The sequence below is a fragment of the Falco rusticolus genome, chromosome 3, assembly GCF_015220075.1.
Source record: "Falco rusticolus isolate bFalRus1 chromosome 3, bFalRus1.pri, whole genome shotgun sequence".
Classification (NCBI taxonomy): domain Eukaryota; kingdom Metazoa; phylum Chordata; class Aves; order Falconiformes; family Falconidae; genus Falco; species Falco rusticolus.
The window spans coordinates 52,025,587-52,046,846 of record NC_051189.1 but is presented as its reverse complement, the minus strand read 5'-3'; the positions used below and the strand labels follow the sequence as shown (position 1 = coordinate 52,046,846).

At 37.4% G+C, this 21,260-nt stretch overlaps 1 protein-coding gene across 4 annotated transcripts in view; it reads right to left on the bottom strand.

Annotated features, from left to right (window-relative positions):
• Positions 1 to 549: 549 nt before the first annotated feature.
• The window catches only part of TRAPPC8 (trafficking protein particle complex 8), a 55,603-nt gene continuing 34,892 nt past the window's right edge, over positions 550 to 21,260 (bottom strand). For 2 of the 4 annotated variants that reach the window (XM_037379364.1, XM_037379366.1), the window contains 10 exons: positions 19,036 to 19,183; positions 17,657 to 17,753; positions 16,759 to 16,827; positions 16,614 to 16,654; positions 14,545 to 14,730; positions 13,910 to 14,011; positions 6,722 to 6,769; positions 5,157 to 5,302; positions 3,526 to 3,615; positions 550 to 1,591 (listed from right to left, as the gene is read on the bottom strand). In XM_037379364.1, coding sequence (XP_037235261.1) covers positions 1,357 to 1,591; positions 3,526 to 3,615; positions 5,157 to 5,302; positions 6,722 to 6,769; positions 13,910 to 14,011; positions 14,545 to 14,730; positions 16,614 to 16,654; positions 16,759 to 16,827; positions 17,657 to 17,753; positions 19,036 to 19,183 — 1,162 coding nt within the window. In that variant the 3' untranslated portion in view covers positions 550 to 1,356. The remainder of the gene's footprint in view (positions 1,592 to 3,525; positions 3,616 to 5,156; positions 5,303 to 6,721; positions 6,770 to 13,909; positions 14,012 to 14,544; positions 14,731 to 16,613; positions 16,655 to 16,758; positions 16,828 to 17,656; positions 17,754 to 19,035; positions 19,184 to 21,260) is intronic. The other 2 variants (XM_037379365.1, XM_037379367.1) reach the window with 1 other exon arrangement.

Below are 21,260 nucleotides of genomic sequence, written 5' to 3'. Positions count from 1 at the left end.
TACAGTAGTACTGAATACGAGTAAAATTGGAAACCTTACCTAAAAAAGAAAAAAATCCATCTGAAGGCAGATGTACCTTTTCATAAGCCTATTGTTGCCCTATGAAAAAAAAATTTCCTTCAGCCACAAAATAAAGAAACGTAGGACTTCAAGCACCCAGAGCAGATTGCCAGATTTTCCTTGTACTTCACTAACTCATCATAAACCATAACTCCTTACTCTTACCTGGTTTTGCTGCACTTGATTGTTTCACATCGCCTTCCCCACGTTCAGAAGCTTTTACTCAAAATTCCCCAGCACGTAGCCAATAAGTGAGATCTCCTACACAGCCGAATTCTGCGTTGCTCCTGGAAACACTGGACAACTCAAAAGGCAAATACAGCTGCCACTATGAGTTTCAATGCACACCAGCACTACACATAGCAACAGGACAGGAACTGCACCTGAACAGAGAGGGCCACGATGAAGACAGTACAGAATATGTATACAGAATCAGCACCTGTAGATTGCTATAGCTATATAAAAAGGAAAGAAAAGGCCACAAATCCATACAGTGAATATGGTGTATGTTTTATTCTATTTACAGTACATTTGTTATAAATATAATACATTTCTTGAAAATCTTGAGTAGATTTTTTTAAAACAGATCAATTGTTATAGTTACATAACAAAGTAAGTGACAATTTAAATGACAATCTCATGGTTGTGAAATAGTGCATTCTGTGTTGAGATGAATGAGAAAATACTCAAACTGGCTGAAGAAATTATTTTTTAAACACCTTAGGTGGGACTTGTATGTAAACCTCGAAAGGTCACTAGTTTCCATAAACATGAAAACTCAAAACTTTAAACTAAAGAACTGAGAAACAGAAACAGATTTGAGAGACCTTACTGAGCTTCACAGTAAAGTTGGGGTTTATCATGACTAATGGCTTCAGACAGGAAAGAGCCAACGAGGGTTTCTTCCTGAACCATATCCTAATACAGCCACAAATATTAAACACACCATGCTGGAAGTTGTAACAGCAGTCAAGCTGCATTTTTGACAGGGCATAGGGCATACAAATATGTTCAGATCTGGAGCTGAAGAGTATTTTGTGTTATGAATATCTTAGTTACCAGGGAAGAAATACATTATAAAAGGATAAATGTATTTTCAGTCCAACGTGCATTGCATTGAGAAACAAACTGACAAGTCACCTGAATATTTTGCTATTTTCTTTCCTACACAATCTTTAGTAACAAGTTAGATGTCTGAGGTGCTACTTCCAAAACCTGCAGCAATATGTCAACCAGCAATATCAGAAAAGAATCCCATTTTATTTCTCATTAAGTGTGATTTTTTTCAGGAAGCAGTCAGATATTATTGATAATAATCAGTGCAGGCATGGAATTCTGCTGACTCGTTTCGAACAAAGTAACTTGGTCCACTAGCTTGGCAAATACTCTGGGGGTTCCAAGATTATAGACACCTGTATGAACAAAGCAAGCTTTCAGCTGCAAGCTATAGACCTCCTGGCTTTTAAGTTGAAGCTTGTACTGTGTTTGCCCAAGCCACGTAAAAGATCCATGGATTTCTAGTGCTTCTGGGCTGAAAAAGAAGGTAGCATCGTTATTTCTCTGCATTCGAAGCATGTATTACCAGTTTACATGATTCCCTCCAGCCTCAAGTTTTCTCAAGATTTTAGAATGTACTATGTCTGTCACCAGCCCATAAAAATATACATTTGTTTATGATTTCTGAAAACTTATTTTTGAAAAGTCAGGAATTCAGAAGTTCAGTTACTACTCTGGCAGTCTCTGGATGCATGAGTGCCTACTGCCATTTGTCTTTGATGTCTTTGAAGTTTTTAAGTCTTTTTGACTGGTTGCCTACAATAATTTCCCTGAAGTCACTGCCTTTCCCAGATTCATCATGCTCTTTGTTTCACATACACACCCACCCATTAAGACATTAAGGTTTTTCTAGCAAGACAAAGGTAGACTTTGAAAGGACAACAGTTGCAATCTAAGATACTAAATGCAGCTTCAGAAAAGGTCATGTCTATATGTCCTCTTCCCTACTACATCCACACACATGCTCATCCTTGCAAACATACACACACTGAGAGTAGCTAAGGTATCTTCACTGATCCTTATGTCCGACTATCAGCTCAATTTAACTTTGGGTCCTTACTTCCTATCAAATATGTTTTAATGTTCTCTGACTCACACTTAACACACTCTTTACAGTGGCTCTCCCCTTGGCTCAGATCCATCAGTAGAAATCTTTAAAGCATTTCTTTGGTTCCTAGTATACTGTACACTATATACAGATCCTCACTAAACATATGGATAGTGAGGAATTCCAGTGTGTTCCCAGCTTCCTACAGAACCTGCACATAACGCTAACAACTGACATAGTAACAAGATCCAGAAAGTTTTAGGAATTCCTACATAAGGTATTCTTAGGCCTGCCCCATGAGCTAGAATCCAATCAGAGTGCATATCCACAGAAGTAGTCCACCTACTTTAGAGGTACTGCATTAATAAAGGGGGGGAGTTGTTTGTTTTTAAGAAGTTTCAAGGCACATGACTACACTGTTCTTCCAAAGACATGTCATACAATGGCCATCTTGTGAAAAGACCGGACCAATGAATAGCTTCCTAATGTTAACTGATAAGTAAAACATATTTAAGTCTTCTGTCCTCTATTTGTGAACCTGTTTCCCATGCCTAAGCCTACCTCAGTGTCTTCACAATCTGCTATCTTGCCCCAAGAATATACAAGTCAAGAATCCCAGAGTCTATTTTGTGGTAAGCGGACCAAGTAGCATTATACCTGGTGGCAGGGTGGTATTTAAGGCAGGGGAGAGGGAGTGTCACCTGAATTACACAACCACTTCCGTTAAAACACTACTATTAACAATGGTATACCACGGTACTGAATTATCTCTCTCCCACAGAAATCCTTAGTAAAACTTTTAGAAGCAATTCACAAAACATTTCCTCAGTGCTGATATTTTTGCACATAATACTACAGTTCTAAGCAAAAAGCTAGTCATAGGAATCAGTTGATAAACCTAGGGGAAGTCTTAAAAATACCTAAGGTTCTATGACATTTTATACTAAAGCCAAATTGCAGGAGGAAGTACTTGTTTAAACTTCAAAAGTGTTTTCTACAAATTACTTTGTATTTTAAAAATGACAACGCGACAACATACGTTTAATAAAGTAAGGTGGCTGAAGCTTGTATTTCAATAGTTCAAAAAGAACTTTTCCCTAAAAAAGATCTGCAGAGTTTAGATGCTCAAGAGTCACAATTCAAGGTCCTGTCTTAGCAACAGTCAGAAGCAAATTATAAATTGAGCACTGACTGGAGACTCCCATTTGGCTGTATGAAGCCTTTACCACCTTCTATTCTTTCAAAGAAGCCACTGTTGAGAAAATCCTATTCTAGATATTCAATACAGTTAAAACATTACATGACTCCCCAAAACTAGGAAGCGTTCTCAGAAAATAGTTTTATTAACATTCACACATTACCTTGTTGTTTTATGCCGCAAATCAATCATCACATCTACAACAGCCTGGGAACAATTGGAAAGTAGAAGAGTGACAGGTACCAGACAGAGGCTGCAAAGAGAAATAGTTCCATAGTAAAGGAGAAAAGTCTTACTTTGAGTAGTCTTAATTATACTCTTAAATAGTTGAAGTTAATTTCAAGAAATATTAATATGTAGTTGTCTATTATGCAGTCAGTGTACACTGCAATATGATCACTTACATTGACTAGAGTTACTTATAATAAAAGCTATTGAGGCAAACAGCATTGGCTCAGTTGAGCCAAATGAGTTACCACCTTCCTTCATCCAGCTGAGACAGGCCAGCAAAAGCGTAACTAATGCCTTACTTTACAGGAAATCCACCGTTACGACAAGAGACTCCTCAGAATGCGGTAACATCATCCAGTATGCTACTCTTAATAACCACTGTTCAGCAAGTTTTGTCTACTTTTCTTCTGCATCACCTCCTCTAGAGGAATTGCTAGCACCTGGCCTGAAGTTTCAGCCAGAACAGTGCCCCAACAGAACAGACAGCACATACATGTTTGGTGTTAATTTAAGCCTTTACCCTGAATAAAACTAATACAGTTAGTTGATATTCTGCTTTTTCAAAATTAGTATAATTGTTTTTATAAATAATGCTGCAGAAAGAAAGACCCCAAGATATTCACAGGCAGGTACAGAAAGTACAGCAGCTGAAACCACTTTGTGTGCACAGTAAGTGATTTGTGTCACTGAAATTCCTTGACACTGCTTAACAGTTTAATTATCCTAAACTTGAGTAACAAAAAAGAACAATCAGCATTATAACAAATAAGATATGAACTTGTTACTGGAATAATGCATGCTTTGTAACTGTCACTAAAATATGCCACCTTATAAAATGTTTAGATGTTTGATTTTATAAAGAAACATACATCTTTCTTTCGGCAATTTATATTAACTGAAATTTTAGGGAAAAAAGTGTAGCAGTTCTCAGATAAAACTACTCAAACCTGAACAGGTATTTATGTTTCAAGTACAATTCATTTCATACCTGGAAGTTAATCCAGAGGGCTTTGTTAGTATTTTAATTTTGAAGATTCATGGATTTCACAGGCTCCAATCAACTCACTCTAGCAGTCTGCTTTTTGGCAGACATTAATTCTGATACCCTTCCAGGAGACAAGCCCCAGTGATCTAAACTTACCACCTTTCCTTCTGACATAAATCAGAACCACAGGCAGCTAATCTTGGCAAGTCAGATGCTGTAGACATAACAGTTCTTTTGACTTAAAAGTACCTCTTGCTTTCTGTCTAGCTTCTCAGAGTAGTAACATTGTTTACTGACACCAAAAACAAAGGCAGCAGAGTATTTACTTTTCTTTCAGTGTGTTTGATAACATTACTAGTTAACATTAAGCCTGGAACTCTGGTATTACATCCTGCTTCTCTACCTGAAACTTTCATTTTACCTATGAAATTCTGAAGCAGTGACTTCAAGAATCGAGCAAGATTTCACCCTTGCCTAACAGACTATCTTATGTATCATAACCCACATAGCATCTCTCAATAGGATTCATGTCAAATTGACAATATTTCAAAAGTTTCTAAAGAAAACGTTGCACTAACCTTTTTTGATGAAAAGAATGATTGAAAGACTCTGGATAATGAAGACTTGTCTTGATAAGATTAGAGAGCTGCTCTGGTGTTGGTCTTGCAGGTGCTGGCGTGTTTTCTGGTCGAAAAAACTTTAAGAGAACCACTTCTGGTAATTCCTGAAACACAAATTCAGATCAACATTTAAAATACTGACATTAGGTGCTGTGCAATGCAACAAGAAAACCCATCACAGAAGCTACAATTTTCCATTATGAACTATAATGCCAGGGAAATAAGTTTACAGCATCATGAAGCTTAAAGTCCTCTCTGATGTGCTCTGTATTTAAACATGCTAGCGAAGAACTGGTATGATTTATTTATTACCTTCTTCTGAGACACTTCACAGCTGCTTATGAAAACACTATCTGTACAAGTTTCACAGAAGCAGCTATTGTCGCAGTGATTTGTTAGTGTTTGTTCTTGTTTGTTTCTACAAAAAAGGGACAGCTTTTATACAATTCCCTATTGAGCAGCTGTACAAAAAAAAAAAAAAAAAAAAAAATATCCATTACCTGCCCTGGGAAGTTCACAACAGGAAAACCAGTACCCAAGTTTCCCAAAACAGATCCAAAGTAAAAGCAAAGAAGTTTATCGGAACATGCTAACGATGATGGAAGGATTTAATAATGCAGAGAATCTTAAAAATTGTATAGCAAGCTCTTGCACATATGAAAATTACCTTTGTACCCAGCTGAAAGCCCAAGTCAAGCACTGACACACTACCTGGGATTCATCCTAACCCTGTGGGGAGAATCAATCTCTGAAGCAGAAGAAATTAGATGATTCACAAAGATGCAATGCCAAATGAGGCAATAAGGCTGCATTTGGTCCAGCATTACAGCACTACTGTAACACTGTCCAACATCATCTAATCTGTTTTGCGAGCAGGATTTATTCAGGAAGGGGCTGCCTTTTAGTATTCCCTTATGAATCTATTCTGCAAAAAGTCCACCTTTAGAAGAGAAAGGAATTTGCAGCAATAAGTGAGACCGACTACTAAAAGCATGTGAAAGAAAATTTTTAAAAGCCACCAATACATCAGTACAGTGTAGCAAAGCAATACTTGTTCATTTAAGGGTGATGGATTGCACCTTCTAAGTTGAAAATAAAACTACAGGCAAAACCTGACTCTCAATAACAGACACACTAAGCATTCTGTAATATGTATTAACATCTCAGTCACTGTTTGCCTGTGCTGGAAATAAAACATGTGATGTCTTCGTTGTATCAGCCTTGCAATTCTCTCCTCTCAAAAGGAACGGCAGTTTTCTTAAAAAGTAATATGAGAAGAAAATAAAGATATTTGACAGTAACAATGAAATATATTTTGAGCATTGAATGAATTTGGAATTTCCACCCTACCCTATAGGTATCCAACTTGATGAAAATTGACAGCATGAACCACACCACAGATGAGATTATAGGTTTTCATTTAAATTGATCTTTCCCCTCAGATTATAATCCAACCAATTATTCAATGCCCTCTGCAACATACCGGTATCCTACACACTGTAGTTTGCCCTAGAGTCAATTACCTGTTCCAAGTCCTCCCAATCAGAATTCCCGAGTATTTTTTTAAAACCCTACAAAAGACAAATATGAAGGTTTATCTCTACAAATAGAAAGAACATCATGAAATGCAGCAGGAACATATACTGGTGAAAGTGCAGAGTGCCATTAATATTTCAAAACTTTAATTCTAATATTACACCTCCATTGAAGGACTTGTAATTAGTAAGATTAATCATTTGCCATCACAGAGCTAAACCTTAATTCCAGCCAGCCTTTGAGTGTCGGATTCAGAAAAAGATGTTTAGGTCTCCAAGTTCAGCTGCTCAAAGTCTAGGGGCTTTTTTTGTAATTCTGTACCTAGAACAAAGGCTAAGACATGACATTTAGTACATGATTCTCATACCTAATGGTTCAGGACAGAAGTAAGCACTTCCAAAAGGTAACCAGAAGATATGCATATGGATTAGGGAGCTACCTAGAGACAGCTAATATGTGCTAAGTTTAAGGATGCATTAATCTCCTGCCCTACTCTAGAGCTTAGGAAATTGGATCAAGGCTACAGAAAAGATGCCCCTGCCCGCTTGGGCATCTGTAGCCTTCCCTTCAAGAACATGCACCAAGCAGATAACCTCAAGACTTTTGCTTATTTACTCTTAGAAACAAAAGCAAAACAAAACAGAGAATTGAACAGGCCGCATTTTGTTGCTGAACCCCTAGAATATCAGCCCAAACTGAATATTGTCTTTCAAAAGGCAAATATGAAAGTTCTGACACTTAAAAGTCTACTTGTTGACCCATTATGGTTCCTTCAAAGCCTCCAGAAGTGCCATGGGCTCCAGTGTACAGCAAGCACCATATATTGCATACAAGAAGATAGTCCTTTAAAAAAAAAATCATCACAATATAATTTGAAGGTCTCATCCAAACATACTGGTAGAGGTACAGATAAGCTTGCCTGGAAGAGCCTTTCATCAAAAGAAGAATTTGGAAGAGCTGTATGGGAGGAAGTATTTATTTTTATTTTTAGGGTTTTTTTTTAATATATTTTACAGCTGCATTTTTAAGCTTTTTGGGTTTTGACTAGAAACATGCAACAGGCAGTAGGCACCAGAACCATGCTGCTCCCACAGTTACCTTTCAAGAGCTACAAATTGTGCAATTTGTGCTAGGAAAATTGTTTCTATTTTTAGAAAGCTTTTTGCTGCCCAAAGCCACCTACAAAGGCCAGCTTCAACAAATATACTTAAAACTTGACAAGCTTGCTGTTCCAAGTAGAATAATCTCAACAGCTTCACTTATTTGGTAGTTAGGAAAAAGCCAGAACCTTTGAAGTCTGATGTTTTGCTACGTTGAAACAAAGTTTATATCATCCCTTCTTACACTTGTGAAACTGGGTATTAGTCATTCACACTGGTTTTAGGTATCTCTTGCAACTGTACTAAGCTAGAAGTTGAAAAAGTCAAAATTTAGACCACTCAAAGCATCCTTTGCGTTATCTGATAGATGTAATAGGTAGGTCTGATCACAATATATGTTCCTCAATCTCTTAGAACACACTTTCAAAGTGAAAACTTCTTCCTTTCCATCAGACAGGTGGAAGTGATGGTATCTTCACATGCAGTCATTTTAAATGATTTTTTCTATGTAATATTAGACAGTTTCCAATTTCAGAAACAATCTCCTCAGTGACTGAGTCAATGTGCTCTTAAACAAACTAGAAAAAGCTCAACATCACAATTTGATTTCCAAGTTGTATGGAACTTCAGCCTATTCACCCCACAAATCACCAGTTACACATAGCCAAAAGGATTATTAACATGCTCAGTCAAGTATGTGGGACCAATACGCACAGCACAGAAGAAAACCTAAACAGGAAATTTACTTGTGCTTTGAGTTGTTCAAAAGCAGAATATGAAAGCAACAAAAAGTGAGACAAAGGAAGATCTTAAGCGATGTTTCTTTCTTCCTTCCCCATTTTAGATCAGAGAACTCCCATTTTAAAACCTCTGTTTTAAATTTGTTTCCTTCACCGTGTGACTCATCTATATTAATTCTAGCTCCTAACATCATAGAAATGATGACTTCAAGAGCAGTATTTTACTAAGACAAGACAGCAGTAATAATGCATTTGAAAACTCAAATGTTATCATCAGTTCTGCAGTCCATCCAATGGGTAAAAAAAGCAAATACAATTTTTCAGCTATTTGGAATATCTCATTCATGATAAAAACATAAGCCAGTCCTCCCAAACTGGCACAGTAACTAGGACATTGATACAAGAGTGAAAAACATACACTTCAGCTCTTTATTTACCCTTAGAAATTTTGCTTTCCCTCTATCAATCTGGTTTAAAGAAAGTCTTAAGCCCATTCCAACAGTCTGTGTTTGACTCAAGTACCCCTGCCCAAGTATTCTGTAAAAAAAAAAAAATCTGAACTAGCGCAAGATATCACTTCCAGTAATTCAATTAGAAAAAATAAAGCTATGTAGACCCTACACACTCTTACCTTTAGGAAAGTCCTACTTCCAACCAAACTGTTGCTGCCTCACTAAATTGCACCTGTATTAACAAGCAGTGTTACCAAAAATTAGTCTCTGAAATGAAACAATGCCAATAAGCCTGCATCCATGCTGCATATATTTTATGGATTTTACTTCTGGGCTGCTCATTCAGTCCTGTGGATTAGACCAGTGCTAGTCCAAATCATATCATATGCAGTCCTGAAGAACATCTGGATTAATTCTGCCTGGAAAGCATCCACTTTGTGCATTACAAGACCACTTCACAATGAAGCCAGAGGGCTCTAAATGGGGACAGCATCTTAAAAAAAAACAGTATGCCTGATCTAAAACACACTTGGACACTATCTCATCTAGACTTCAGTCAAAAGTAAGTTTACACTCACATGCTAGTGTGTTTCAGAAGTATGAATGCATACATGCCAGCGTAACCAAGTGACAAGCCTCTACTAGACTGCTTCTCACCTTCCATCAGTGTGGCAAACGCCTCAGTCCCACACCACTACTGCCATCCCACCATACTACTGTGCTTCTCCTTTGAATTCACCAGATTAGAAAAATATGGGAGGCAGTAATAAGAAATAATGTTGATCAACAGCCCTGACTGAATGGATGTTTAAAGTATTTGAAGTTTTTGTTCTTTCATTAAGTGAAGGTAGAAAGATCAAGAACAAGAGACAGTACAGCTGTCTTTCTGATTTCTGTATTCTGATCAGTGTTTCTGATGCAATCAGAAGTTGACCTTCAGTTAAAAGAACCTTCTTCCTGAAAGCAAGTCTCAAAAGAAACAAAACCCATAGCAGTATCGTTGTCAAAAGAACAGCCTTTAGTTACAAACACCCAGCTAATTTGTATTAGTGAGCTTCTACTACTTGGACCTCAACAGCCGCTGCTAACACATCTGTTCAGAACTATTCACTTTAACACCTTCCATAATTTATTCTTTACATATTGTTGCTAGTGACTACAATGTATCACTTTGTAGCACCTTGTATTTCCAGTTCAAGGAAATAAACCACATTTAGCATTTTTCCCCTACCTTTAGCAAAAGGTCATATTTATTATTTTTTTTTTTTTTCAAAAATACAAGTGAGAAAGATAGGAAAATAAATGTTTTCCATATTATTCAAAGAGATTTCTATATGAAAGATTCCTTCAGCATACTGTGTTATGATTCCATACTTCCACAACATAGTGATGTAAGTAGTTCATCACATGACCTGGTAAGTCTACTGTACAGTACTATACAGTAACCTATGCTCAAAAACAGTGATATTAAACAAATAAAGAGCCCTGTAGTGTGGAAAAAAAAAAAACCAAAATAAATGTATTCAACAACAGAAAACCAGTAAGCCTCAGTCAGTTATCATTGTCTTTTTCAGAAAGAAAAATGTTTAGAATTCATAATTCTTTTGAACAGACATGGGGAGGAAAAAAGGAAGCACATGCATCTGTGTATCCAAGTAGGATTTGTATAGAATTTTACTGTCATTTTCTTTATGTGAGTACAGACAGAAATTTTCCCCAGAAAAAGATTGTCAGCCTCCCTCAAGCCCTCTATCTCATGTTTTATAGAAACCAGAGGTTTCATCTTGAATTTATAAATACCACGGCAAGTTATGCTACTGTGATACAGAAAGACTCAGATCCTGCTGTCTGTTCCACATCCCTGTTGTAATGCATTACACATTCCACAATGCACCAAGCAGAAGTAACCGCCTGCCCCTGCATCTCAGTTAGCAGTCTAACAGCTTAGCTTAGACATAGATGACGTGGTACTAGTGCACCCAGCTACCAGAACCTGAGAAACATTAAGTGCCAATAAATACCAATCTACTGCTCTTCTACTACAGTGCTTCACTGCAGCTTTGCTTCCCTGGACACTTCTATAATCTAGCCTCTATAAATCCAAACTAAAGCCTTAAAAGTTGGCAAAGAATTAGTCTGAGGCACCTCAGCTGAAAAAGCAGCAGAAGCCAACCAGTACGTACATAGAATTTAATCAAAACATAAAGCAAGCAATCTTGACTTGTTCAACGTTGTTTGATGAATTCAGCTAAGATTCGAGACATTTCTCAGAGGGCTAAAAAAAATAAAAGCGGATGCAGAGAGAAATCTTGTTCATGTTTTCTCCATGTCTATTGTGAGACTTCTCAGTTGGGAATGGCTGTATTGACAGACAGAGAAATTCCTTTGCTGGCTGCCACAGCATGAAGCAGAAGCAGCTCAAGTCAAGAAGAAAGTTGCCCAAGAGCAACAAGCAAAACACAGCAAGAAACACAAGACTTTCACATCCTAGGTGACACTCTGTTCAGAATTTGTGAACAAATTTATCATTTAAGAACTGGTAACCAACATGCATTGGTAAAAAGCATGCATCTCCATCTCCCTCTGCTGTCTAGACCACAGAAAACAACTAACTTCTACACTGTCAGCACAAGATATTTCAGGAACAGTCCAGAGTTTCCAAACCTGAATAAATACAGATTTACAAAGACACACTATTTGAATGTTACATTATAAGTCTCAGAGCTATACACTGAAAATCTTAAGTTAGAAGTAATGTTTGGGCTTGGTATTTCTCTCCCCCCACCACAGCTTTTCACTGTGTAACTAATGCAAGAGCAAGATAACTCAAAGACAATGTGCAATCCTTAATATATTAAGTATATTCTTTTCTCTACCTAGCCTCATTTAATCCTATTTTTGGGATTCTTTTAATTCTTAAATGTGGAGTGAACGAAGTAGACTGCTGCAAAGTCTCAAATATTTTTTTCTATACCTCACCTCCCATCTCAGAGGGGTTTATCTATTCTCTTCACAGGATAAAGTACCAACTAAAAAAAAAGCTAGTACAGGAGTATATGAAATTTCTCAAGCCTTAGTAGTCCCAAGATAACAGGCTCTTAAAATCCAAGTTACATCTGGGCTTTGGTTACCATGAGGACATGGAATCTACACATTTAAAAACAACCACCGCTACTCACACCAGATTTCAACTGTGTCACAATACAGATGATTTTTGCTTCCCATCAAGTTACAACATGCTTCAAAGGAAGTGTGTTCCTTATGCTGAAGAAAGTGAATACAATAATCAATGTAGCATCTATCTGAATGTAGCTGTAATACTGATGAGAAAAATTATAGACAAAGAAAGATAATATAGTAGCATGTGTTCCTCAAAACAAATTGAGGGTGCATCTGGATCTTCCATGTTGCCGGTGGCAGGATTCCTTTTAGTTTGAAGCTGAATTTGATGCACAGAACTAGAGTTCCAGTGCAGTCAAATGTAAACTTCTACCTCTAGCATGTTCAGTTATTTGTTTACTTTAGTGTAGAGATCTGACTCATTCCTACTACTTATCCTCCCACTCATTTGCAAGAGCCTACTTCTGATCTCACTGAAATCTGAAGTCCGCAGTGTCTTCTCCTAACTTTAGGTGCATACAGTATGATCTACTGCTCTACACATACCTTAAGACAGGAATGGTAATACCAGAGTGGGCAGTTGTCTATAATAGACTAATAGAGCCTATTATAGCTCAGCATAGCTTAAGCCCACAAGTGCAAAGGATTTTTTTGTGGGTGGGGGGCTGTTAAGTGTTAAAAAAAGAAACAATTGGAATTTAATTTTCCTGTTTTTCAGTACCAATGAACACCAGCCAGTTTAGCTTAAACTGCATGCCCCTTTTGACTTATTCCCATCTACCTCATAGCACAAAGAACTAAATGGAAAAAACGATACAAAAATACTTAAAGCCTTATCAACCAAAGCCAAGTCCACAACTCAGTAATTCACTACTTACATGATAGCATAGTATTTACAGAAAGACATTTGCCCTGTATTGTTTTCTTGACAAAATCAACATATAGTAAGATTTGCTGCAATTTTGAGTAAGAGCTCACTAAAAGTTATATACAATGTTTGCAACATTGGTAAAAATATAAGGAGAATAGCACCAAAGCCAGAAGGAACAGCAATTTACTGCTCAGCAGAAGACTGAACAGGTACAAGACTTGTTTCTTTTTTTATTTTGCACATTAGTAATATTCACACAGCAAGTGACACCTAGCATAGATGTTTTTACAGAAATTTATCTATAGCTTCCACAGTTGTTACTGATTAATGTACCAGGAGACATTCACCAGTTTCTTACATATGCTATTTTCTTTGATCAAACAGGCTATGAAACTTCAAAGTGGAATAATATGCTATTAATTGATCAATTCCAATAGAGCTTTCAATGTCTTTTGAACTGCTCCAGTGTTTCTGCTGTTCTAACATTTTACAGTAAAGGTCTTCAAAGTTGTACATAGTAGAATTTATAAAATTGAATTTATTAACACTCCATTCTACCATTTTACTATTAACTTCGTTACGAAATAACTGTTAACTTTGACTTAATACCATTAATAAGCTCCTAGTTCTACTCAGAAATACCACAGAACAGCTTACTCCAACTGCATAGCAGCATACTTACTTGCAGATCACTTATCTTTAAACTGAGTCTAGCTACTTCACTATAGATGACTAATCAAAGTTGAAGTAAATCTGAATTATTTAATAACAACACGTATCTGATGTTAGATTCTACAAAAGCACCTAAAGTGATGCCATTTTTTTTACAGGAAAACACAAAGTTTATTTCAGGAAAGAAGCAATTGTAAAGGAAAGCTTTGCACTAGATTACCTGTTTCTGAGGAAACGAAAAAGCCTCCTTCCCAACTGTATTAAGAGCAACATGATGCTGGCCCTCCAGAATAAGCTGTTTGTTGTCTTCCACAACATATGCCTACAGAACATAGCACAAAGACATTAGCAGACCAGAAACTATGACAAGCTTCATAATCACAGAATTACTGATTTCCCCCTAAGTTCAGTGGAAGATGTTGTGCTGTTCAAAACCTAAAAGGCATGACATTTATGTGTATTAGACTCCAATTTCCACTACTTAATATTTGCACTCTGGTAAGTAACATCTTCTTCAAAGCAGACTGGGGTCAGTCTTACAGATCTATGATAAAAACATGTATTAAGAAATCTTTGTTTAATATTTCAGAATTTCACTTTTAAGAACAGAACTTAAAAGAACTAGATGCATCCAGAGTAATGTAAAACCATTTAAGCATACTTATTACAGTAACAGCTACTAAGATTGTCTTTGCTTCCTGACACCATTTTAGTTCATTGGTCTGTTTTCACAAAAAAAAAAAAATCCATAAATTTTCTATGAGTATGCTTGAAGGTTCAGGAGGCCATATTAACTTATTTTCTAACAGTCATACTTCATGCCCAAATTAACACAAAGGACACAACCATACATACCTTCCACAGTACAACAATGTTCAGATCAACTTCACTGCACCTTTGTATCAATCTGACTGTCTCATCAAATGATTGTTTTGCAGCCCTTTGAGATGTATAAGTATGAGATTGCACATGTGTTCTTTTAAATTCAGAGGATAAGCTTTGAAAAAAAAAGTCTGCACAAGGACTGGCTGAACTTATTATCTGCAAGAAAAAAAAAGCAAGAAAGCGTTCTCAGAACAGAATGCAAGCTGACACAAGTTACTCTAACAGAGCTGATCACCCCTGTAGTATTTCAGTTCCTTTGTCTTGCTTTGCTTCCCTTTGCAAACCTACAGAATCCTATACATCTTTGTTTCCATGATTGCCCTGTTAGAGATCAGCCCTCCCTAATAAGCAATCTAAGGCAGGGATCCTCAAACTACAGCCCGCGGGTCGGATATGGCCCCCCAGGATCCTCAACCCGGCCCCCGGTATTTACAGACACACACACACACCCGCCTCCCGGGGACTGCGGGGGGGGGAACCAAGCAGCCGCAGATGACTGCCTGCCACTGCATCCACCCACCGGCCCCCTGGTTAAAAAGTGTGAGGACCCCTGATCTAAGGTAACATGGGTAAACAGAGCTATAGATTATTGGTCTAAAACTACAAATACCAAGCTTAGAAATCAGGACTTTGATTACTACCACCAGACAGCCTACTGTGATATATGAAGTGTAGCAGAGGGAGCTGAAGTATCCAACTCACACAATCACATGCAAGTCATTATTGCTTATTAGTATTTTCCTCAAGTTAGGCAGAAATATCAAAGGTAGGAACATATATTTTGCTACAATACCAAAGATAATGGATTGCACAGCACATTCCCCATGCCTAAGTGGCACAGCCAGAAGTACTGTGCTGTTTGTCAAGTTTGTCATCATTTGTGCTGAGCTTTTCCAACACCAAAAGGTTGATAAGGAAGCAGTAGTTGTAAGACCAACAGCAACAATACTTGGAGACAGCAGGGTAAGTAAGAATCTTCAGCTTCCTAAACCTTTGCTTTCAAAAAGTTTAGCCTTTCCAGAATATGCTGTCGCAGAGCTGCTAATCATTAGAGTAAAACACACTTCTACTGAGGCAGACAATCCACTTTTGCGGTAACTGTCTAGAAGAAAGGGCACCCTCCCCAACCCCCCCACTCGAGAACGTTTTCTTACAAAAAAGCTGAAATCTATGCAGCTCATCCAACTTTAAAAATGCAGAGGGATCATCTATCTCAGCTTTTTAGTCCTAACTTCAATTCATATGCCTATAAAATGAAATGGCAGTGAATGGGTTTTCTTTGGCTTCTAAAAGCTGGATACATATATGGAAAACATACACTCAGCATAAAATAAGCAATCTGACATCCAGCTAAATCCACTATGCTAATGCAGATTTCTCATCTGATGCAAGTGGACTACTTTTCTCAGGGTTTGGAAAAGCTTTTGCTTACCAAGGTCATTTGCTAAAAGGATTCTTCTTCAGACAATGCCTGTATACTTAAAAAGATTAGAAAAGCATGGCAGTCCAGAAACTTAAAACTAAGAAGAAACAAACAGGCATCTTGAATGGACTGCAACCTACATCAGCAGTTTTGATAATCTGGTACGTACATACATTACAAGTTTCCAGATTATTTGTAACTATATTTTTACGAAGTTAAGAAAAAACAATATAAGAAGAATCTGACATCCACAGATCTCTACTAGAAACCTAGAGGTCTGGGAAACATTCAGAAGAACTGCTCTAAAGGGTTGGAAAGGAAAGAAAGGTATTAGCAAAAGTTAGCATTGCAACGTGCTCCCTAAGTGGTTCAGCTGTGGAGATAGGAACTTAAATTCCAGACTATCCACTAGTCTATGCTTTCTTACTTTCTCTTTGTAAAAAAAAAGAGCTGACCTAGAAAACCAGTATTTTTTGCCATGCAAAACTCACCTTTCGAACTACAAAAAGCACTGTTCCCATTTTTAGTTTTTAAAAAAGGTTTTCACTGAAATACTTCCACATGACAGGGATACCTTGCACAAGGACAAAATATGCAGTTGTACCAATTCACCTACCTGTTCATTTCCAAAGACAATGTCTGCAAATGTGTAATTTTCTAAGGGATAAAAAGAGAAGGCATTGTTTCAGCATCATGAGAAGTCACAACTTCAGCAAACAGTATTTTCTTCAGTAAGTTACCACATTCAGGGGACAACCTACCTTCTGAGTTTTTGCATCTCACTGCTTTAAAGCATAACTTCGCTCGCTCTCTGCTAGCAAGTTTAGTATCTGAAAGAAAAAGGTTGCAAGATTTATTTCCTCCCCTCAACATAATCACAGTCCCTCCTCATTAGTCAAGCCAGCCCTCAAACTTCACAAATAAGAAACACTGACAATATTCAAGAGGCATAACTAATCAAACAGAGCAACTGCATGGTAGTAAAGATGCATCTTCTGCTGACTCCTTCCATCAACATCTAGAGCAGAAAATGAGCCATAATACATGAGGGAGATACAGACAAAGGAGGAAGAAGCAGAAGACAAAAGATTCAGTTTATCTGACTGGTTCACCCTCAATATTAATGCAAGAGAAATACATGTCTAGACTAATTTTTAAGTACATAAAATGTTAGCATACTAACAAAGATAACATCCATTAGATACAACAGTTGTCCAGGGTTTTTTTGCCTGGGATAGCCTTTTCAAGAATTAGCAGCTTGTATTAGTTAAGGCAGGATACAGCACTAGCAATTCTGGTATATTTCTAATAACTGAATGGAGGACTTGTTGATCACTTTAAATACTGATAAAAACGAAAAATAAAGGAACACCAAAAGATATTTCTTGTGAGCCAAGTTATCAGCCAACCCAGACATGGATTTCTTTACATCACAGAAATAGTTTACCTGTAAGTTAAGCCCATTTTTAAAATTAATGAAGTCTGAAATATACTTTTCTTGAAACACTGACAAAAGACAGGCTGTAGCATGCTTGAAATGGACAAAGTTCTCAGAAATTCATTATCCTGAAAGCCAAATTCAACTCCTTGTAAGATTTTTAACTGTTCTTGTCAAGTAGAAGCTGGACTTGCCATCCTTTTGGTGAAACAGATACACACCTTTGTCTTCAGAGACGTTAACAGATTTTTGAAGCTTCCAGTGCTTGCTATTACTTGAAACCTGCACTATATGAAATTCTTTAACACCAGTCTCGCTCTACGGAAGAAACACAGATTATGTCAAACAAGACAATCACAGTTGTGATGTTCTACATTGCATCGTAAGTGTTCATTGCAAGACGGCACTGTTAGAATCTTAACTAATTATTCACACCATCTGTAATACAGTACTGAGAGACAAAGAGAGATTTAAGATCCACTGTAATGTGAAACAACAGTCCCAGCTCACAGCAACTTCCAATTTCAGTAAACAAAGCCACATGAAGAAGCAGCAAAGATCCCCCAGAAAAAAAAACCACAAGCTAGTATTTTAGATTAAAACAACTATAATAAAACCCATGCTTTTAACTCCAATGCAGAACACTGTCCACAAGGCCACTTATTTTCTAAGATTACTTTAGGAACATTGCTAGGTCATAAATCCCAAAAATTCAAGAACCTTTTTTACATACGTACACAATGAAAAATAGCTTTTGGGATTGGTTTTCTTTCTTGGAAAGAGTGGTGGTAGTGGAAAACTAAGCCTCACACAATGTTATCTGTTAACTTGGTAACTACTTCATAAAACATTCCTTTCTCCTCAAAGAAACAGTGGACAATATTCATTTTAGTAGCTGAACTAAAAATGAAGTGTACACAATTTAAAAACAAAATGACATATCAGCTCAGTGATTCTACTACCGCCTAAGCATCTAGGAATTCTATAAACAGAGCATTCAATTACCTTGCTTTGTGGTTGGAAAAATGGGAGTAGCTTTACCAAAAAAAATGACTAGATTTCAGTTAGCATGGTATGAACGACTAAAGTGTTTTTATCTGCTTTGCTAAGTCAACAGATCACAACAGACATCTCTATATGGACTGTGTTTGCAAAAACATCTTTTAGAGTTTAGTAACAAATGTAAACACAGAAGCTTCCCTCAAGTTGGAGTTAAATTTTGGCTTCACATTACCACTATTTCTAGCAGTGTTTTCACTGAAAGGTTGCAGGAGGCACAGGTTGTCAAATTCAGAACTGTCTTAAAAGTTGTTATCATCAAGAACATTCATGGATTTGGAATAAGACTTCCTAAAAGAAAAAATTACTCCAAACTACAGTACTGCAATTTGCTTAGGATAGAGATAGTTATAGTAGACTTCCAGAGAGTTGAAATATAACTTAATGTTAGTACTCTTTCCAACAGTAACTGGAATTATTAAATATGCAAGGTTTACTTAGTGCTTGCATAGTTGTAAAAAACACTTTTACTTAAGTCTCAGTTCTACTGGTGACATATCTGCTGAGCTTTAGATGAGTATTATTAAAAATAAGAACTTACAGTATTGGTATTTTCTACATCCACAAACACCAACATATTGTCCCCTCTGCCTTCTTCATCCTCAAGGGCATTACTTCTGCAGACAGTAGCTCGAATATGCAGAGATCGGCTAGTACAAATAACTGCAGTGTGCCTTAATACCCTATGACTAGGAAGGGGCAGGGAAGGGGGAGAGGAGAAAAAGAAACACACATGCTGAACAACCAGGACTGCTGTCCAGATCCTGTCATCAAGAAGTTTAGCTTTTGTGGTTGTCATCAATATTATGGCCAATAAACAATTTATTTTTTTTTCAGCTAACGAGACAGTTTTTTTTTTAAGCTTCCTAACAAAATTATATTATTTTTAAAAATCATGCTGCATGGGTAGGTGCTGTTCAAACATGCAATCTCTCAGCCAGTTCGGAATACTGGAGGAAAAGGTTTGTATGCTACCATGACAAAAAAATGCAATCAGAAATATTTCAGACATAAGACAACTAGCACAGTGAAAGCAAACAGGCATATATGGGCACAAGGATATCATTAAGGTATTTAATGCCACCAAATACTTTGGAAAATAGCTTTGAGTAAATAAACCATAAGCAGCCCACTAGTTGGTCACATCTCCTATGTAAACATTTACTAAAAAGCGTTTAGAGAGAATACCACTGCTTTCAAGTTCCCCTGAACTAAGAATCTTGAAAGTTTACTTCTAGAGCCATCACTACTATGACTTTTTCCAGATACACTCAAACTCCAGGCCAACAAGCCCTTTGTAAAATTTACCTTCCTGCTTTTCTAAAGATGAGTAAACTTCAGTTCTTGGACACCATCAAAATACATCAGCTTTTCCCACATAGAAGAAGCTCTGTGATACCCTAACTTCCACTTGGAAACATTAGAGAAATGTAAAAATTTGGTACGCATTACCTACTAAATATGCTGAAACACCACACAATACTTGCTTTGGAGGGGAAATCAGTGGTCTCCTAAATTCTACTTCACATAATGTCACAATCTACAGAATAAACTTCATAGTTTGCAGTTAATCTTCAGACAGATACATAGATTCTGTATAGCTTTCAGGTGGCACAAATAAATATTTTTTTTAAATTTAAAAGCTATGCTCAGTCTACAAAAGAGCACTTTTGAAACAAGATCACTTTGCTTAAGTTCCCCCGGAAACTTCAATATAGTAGGGAAAAATATATTCCCCAAGCAACCACCTTCTATCTCTAGAACACCTCACTTTCTGAATAGTATGAACTCACAGGAGAAATAAGTTCTGTTCTTAAAAAAAAGTGGGGGAACAGAACAACTACATTGTAAGGGGACAAATTCCCCGTTCCTACAGGCTAGCTCACAGGTAAATGAAAAGTTAACTTTGGCATTTCAGAAGCTACAAAAAAAACCACTAAACAAAGTGCATTTGCATGACTTTTAGTTTGACTCCACAAATATGCTGCTGATCCATTCTCCTCACTGTCTTCAACTTACTCTGCTTTGGTTTACATTACAGAGTAGTCTCACAGCACATGAACTTTGTTTTTTTCTCAGAACTAGCCTGAAAAACAAGCTACAGTCACAAGCAAACCTGGAGTCCACGTGACTAGAGCTCATCTGAAGTAGCCCCGCTCACCACCATCATCCTGCATATGCATAGCACAGAGACCAGATGTGCTGGTTTTGGCTGGGGTAGAGTGATTTTTCTCCACAGTAGCTGGTAAGGCACTGTGCTTTGGATTTGTGCTGGAAACTGCTTATAACACAGGGATGGTTTCATTACTGCTGAGCAGCTTACACGGAGTCAAGCAAGGCCTTTTCTGCTCCTCACACTACCCCACCAGTGAGCAGGCTGGGGGGGCACAAGAAGCTTGGAGGGGGACACAACTGGGACAACTAACCCCAGTTGACCAAAGGGATATTCTATACCATATGGCATCACACTCAGTTTATAAAGCCGGGGGAAGGAAAGAAGGAAAGGGGGGGGGGGGGGGGGGAATGTTTGAGTGATGGCATTTGTCTTCCCAAGTAACTGTTACACACTGAACCCTGCTTTTCTGGAGATGCTTGCCAATTGCAAGGGGTGAATGAATTCTTTGGTTTGCTTTGCTTGCCTTTGCAGCTTTTGCCTTACCTATTAAACTGTCCTTATCTCAACCCACAAATTCTCACTTTTACCCTTCCAATTCTCTCCCCAATCCCACCAGAGAGAGGGGAAGTGAACAAGCAGCTGTGTGGTGT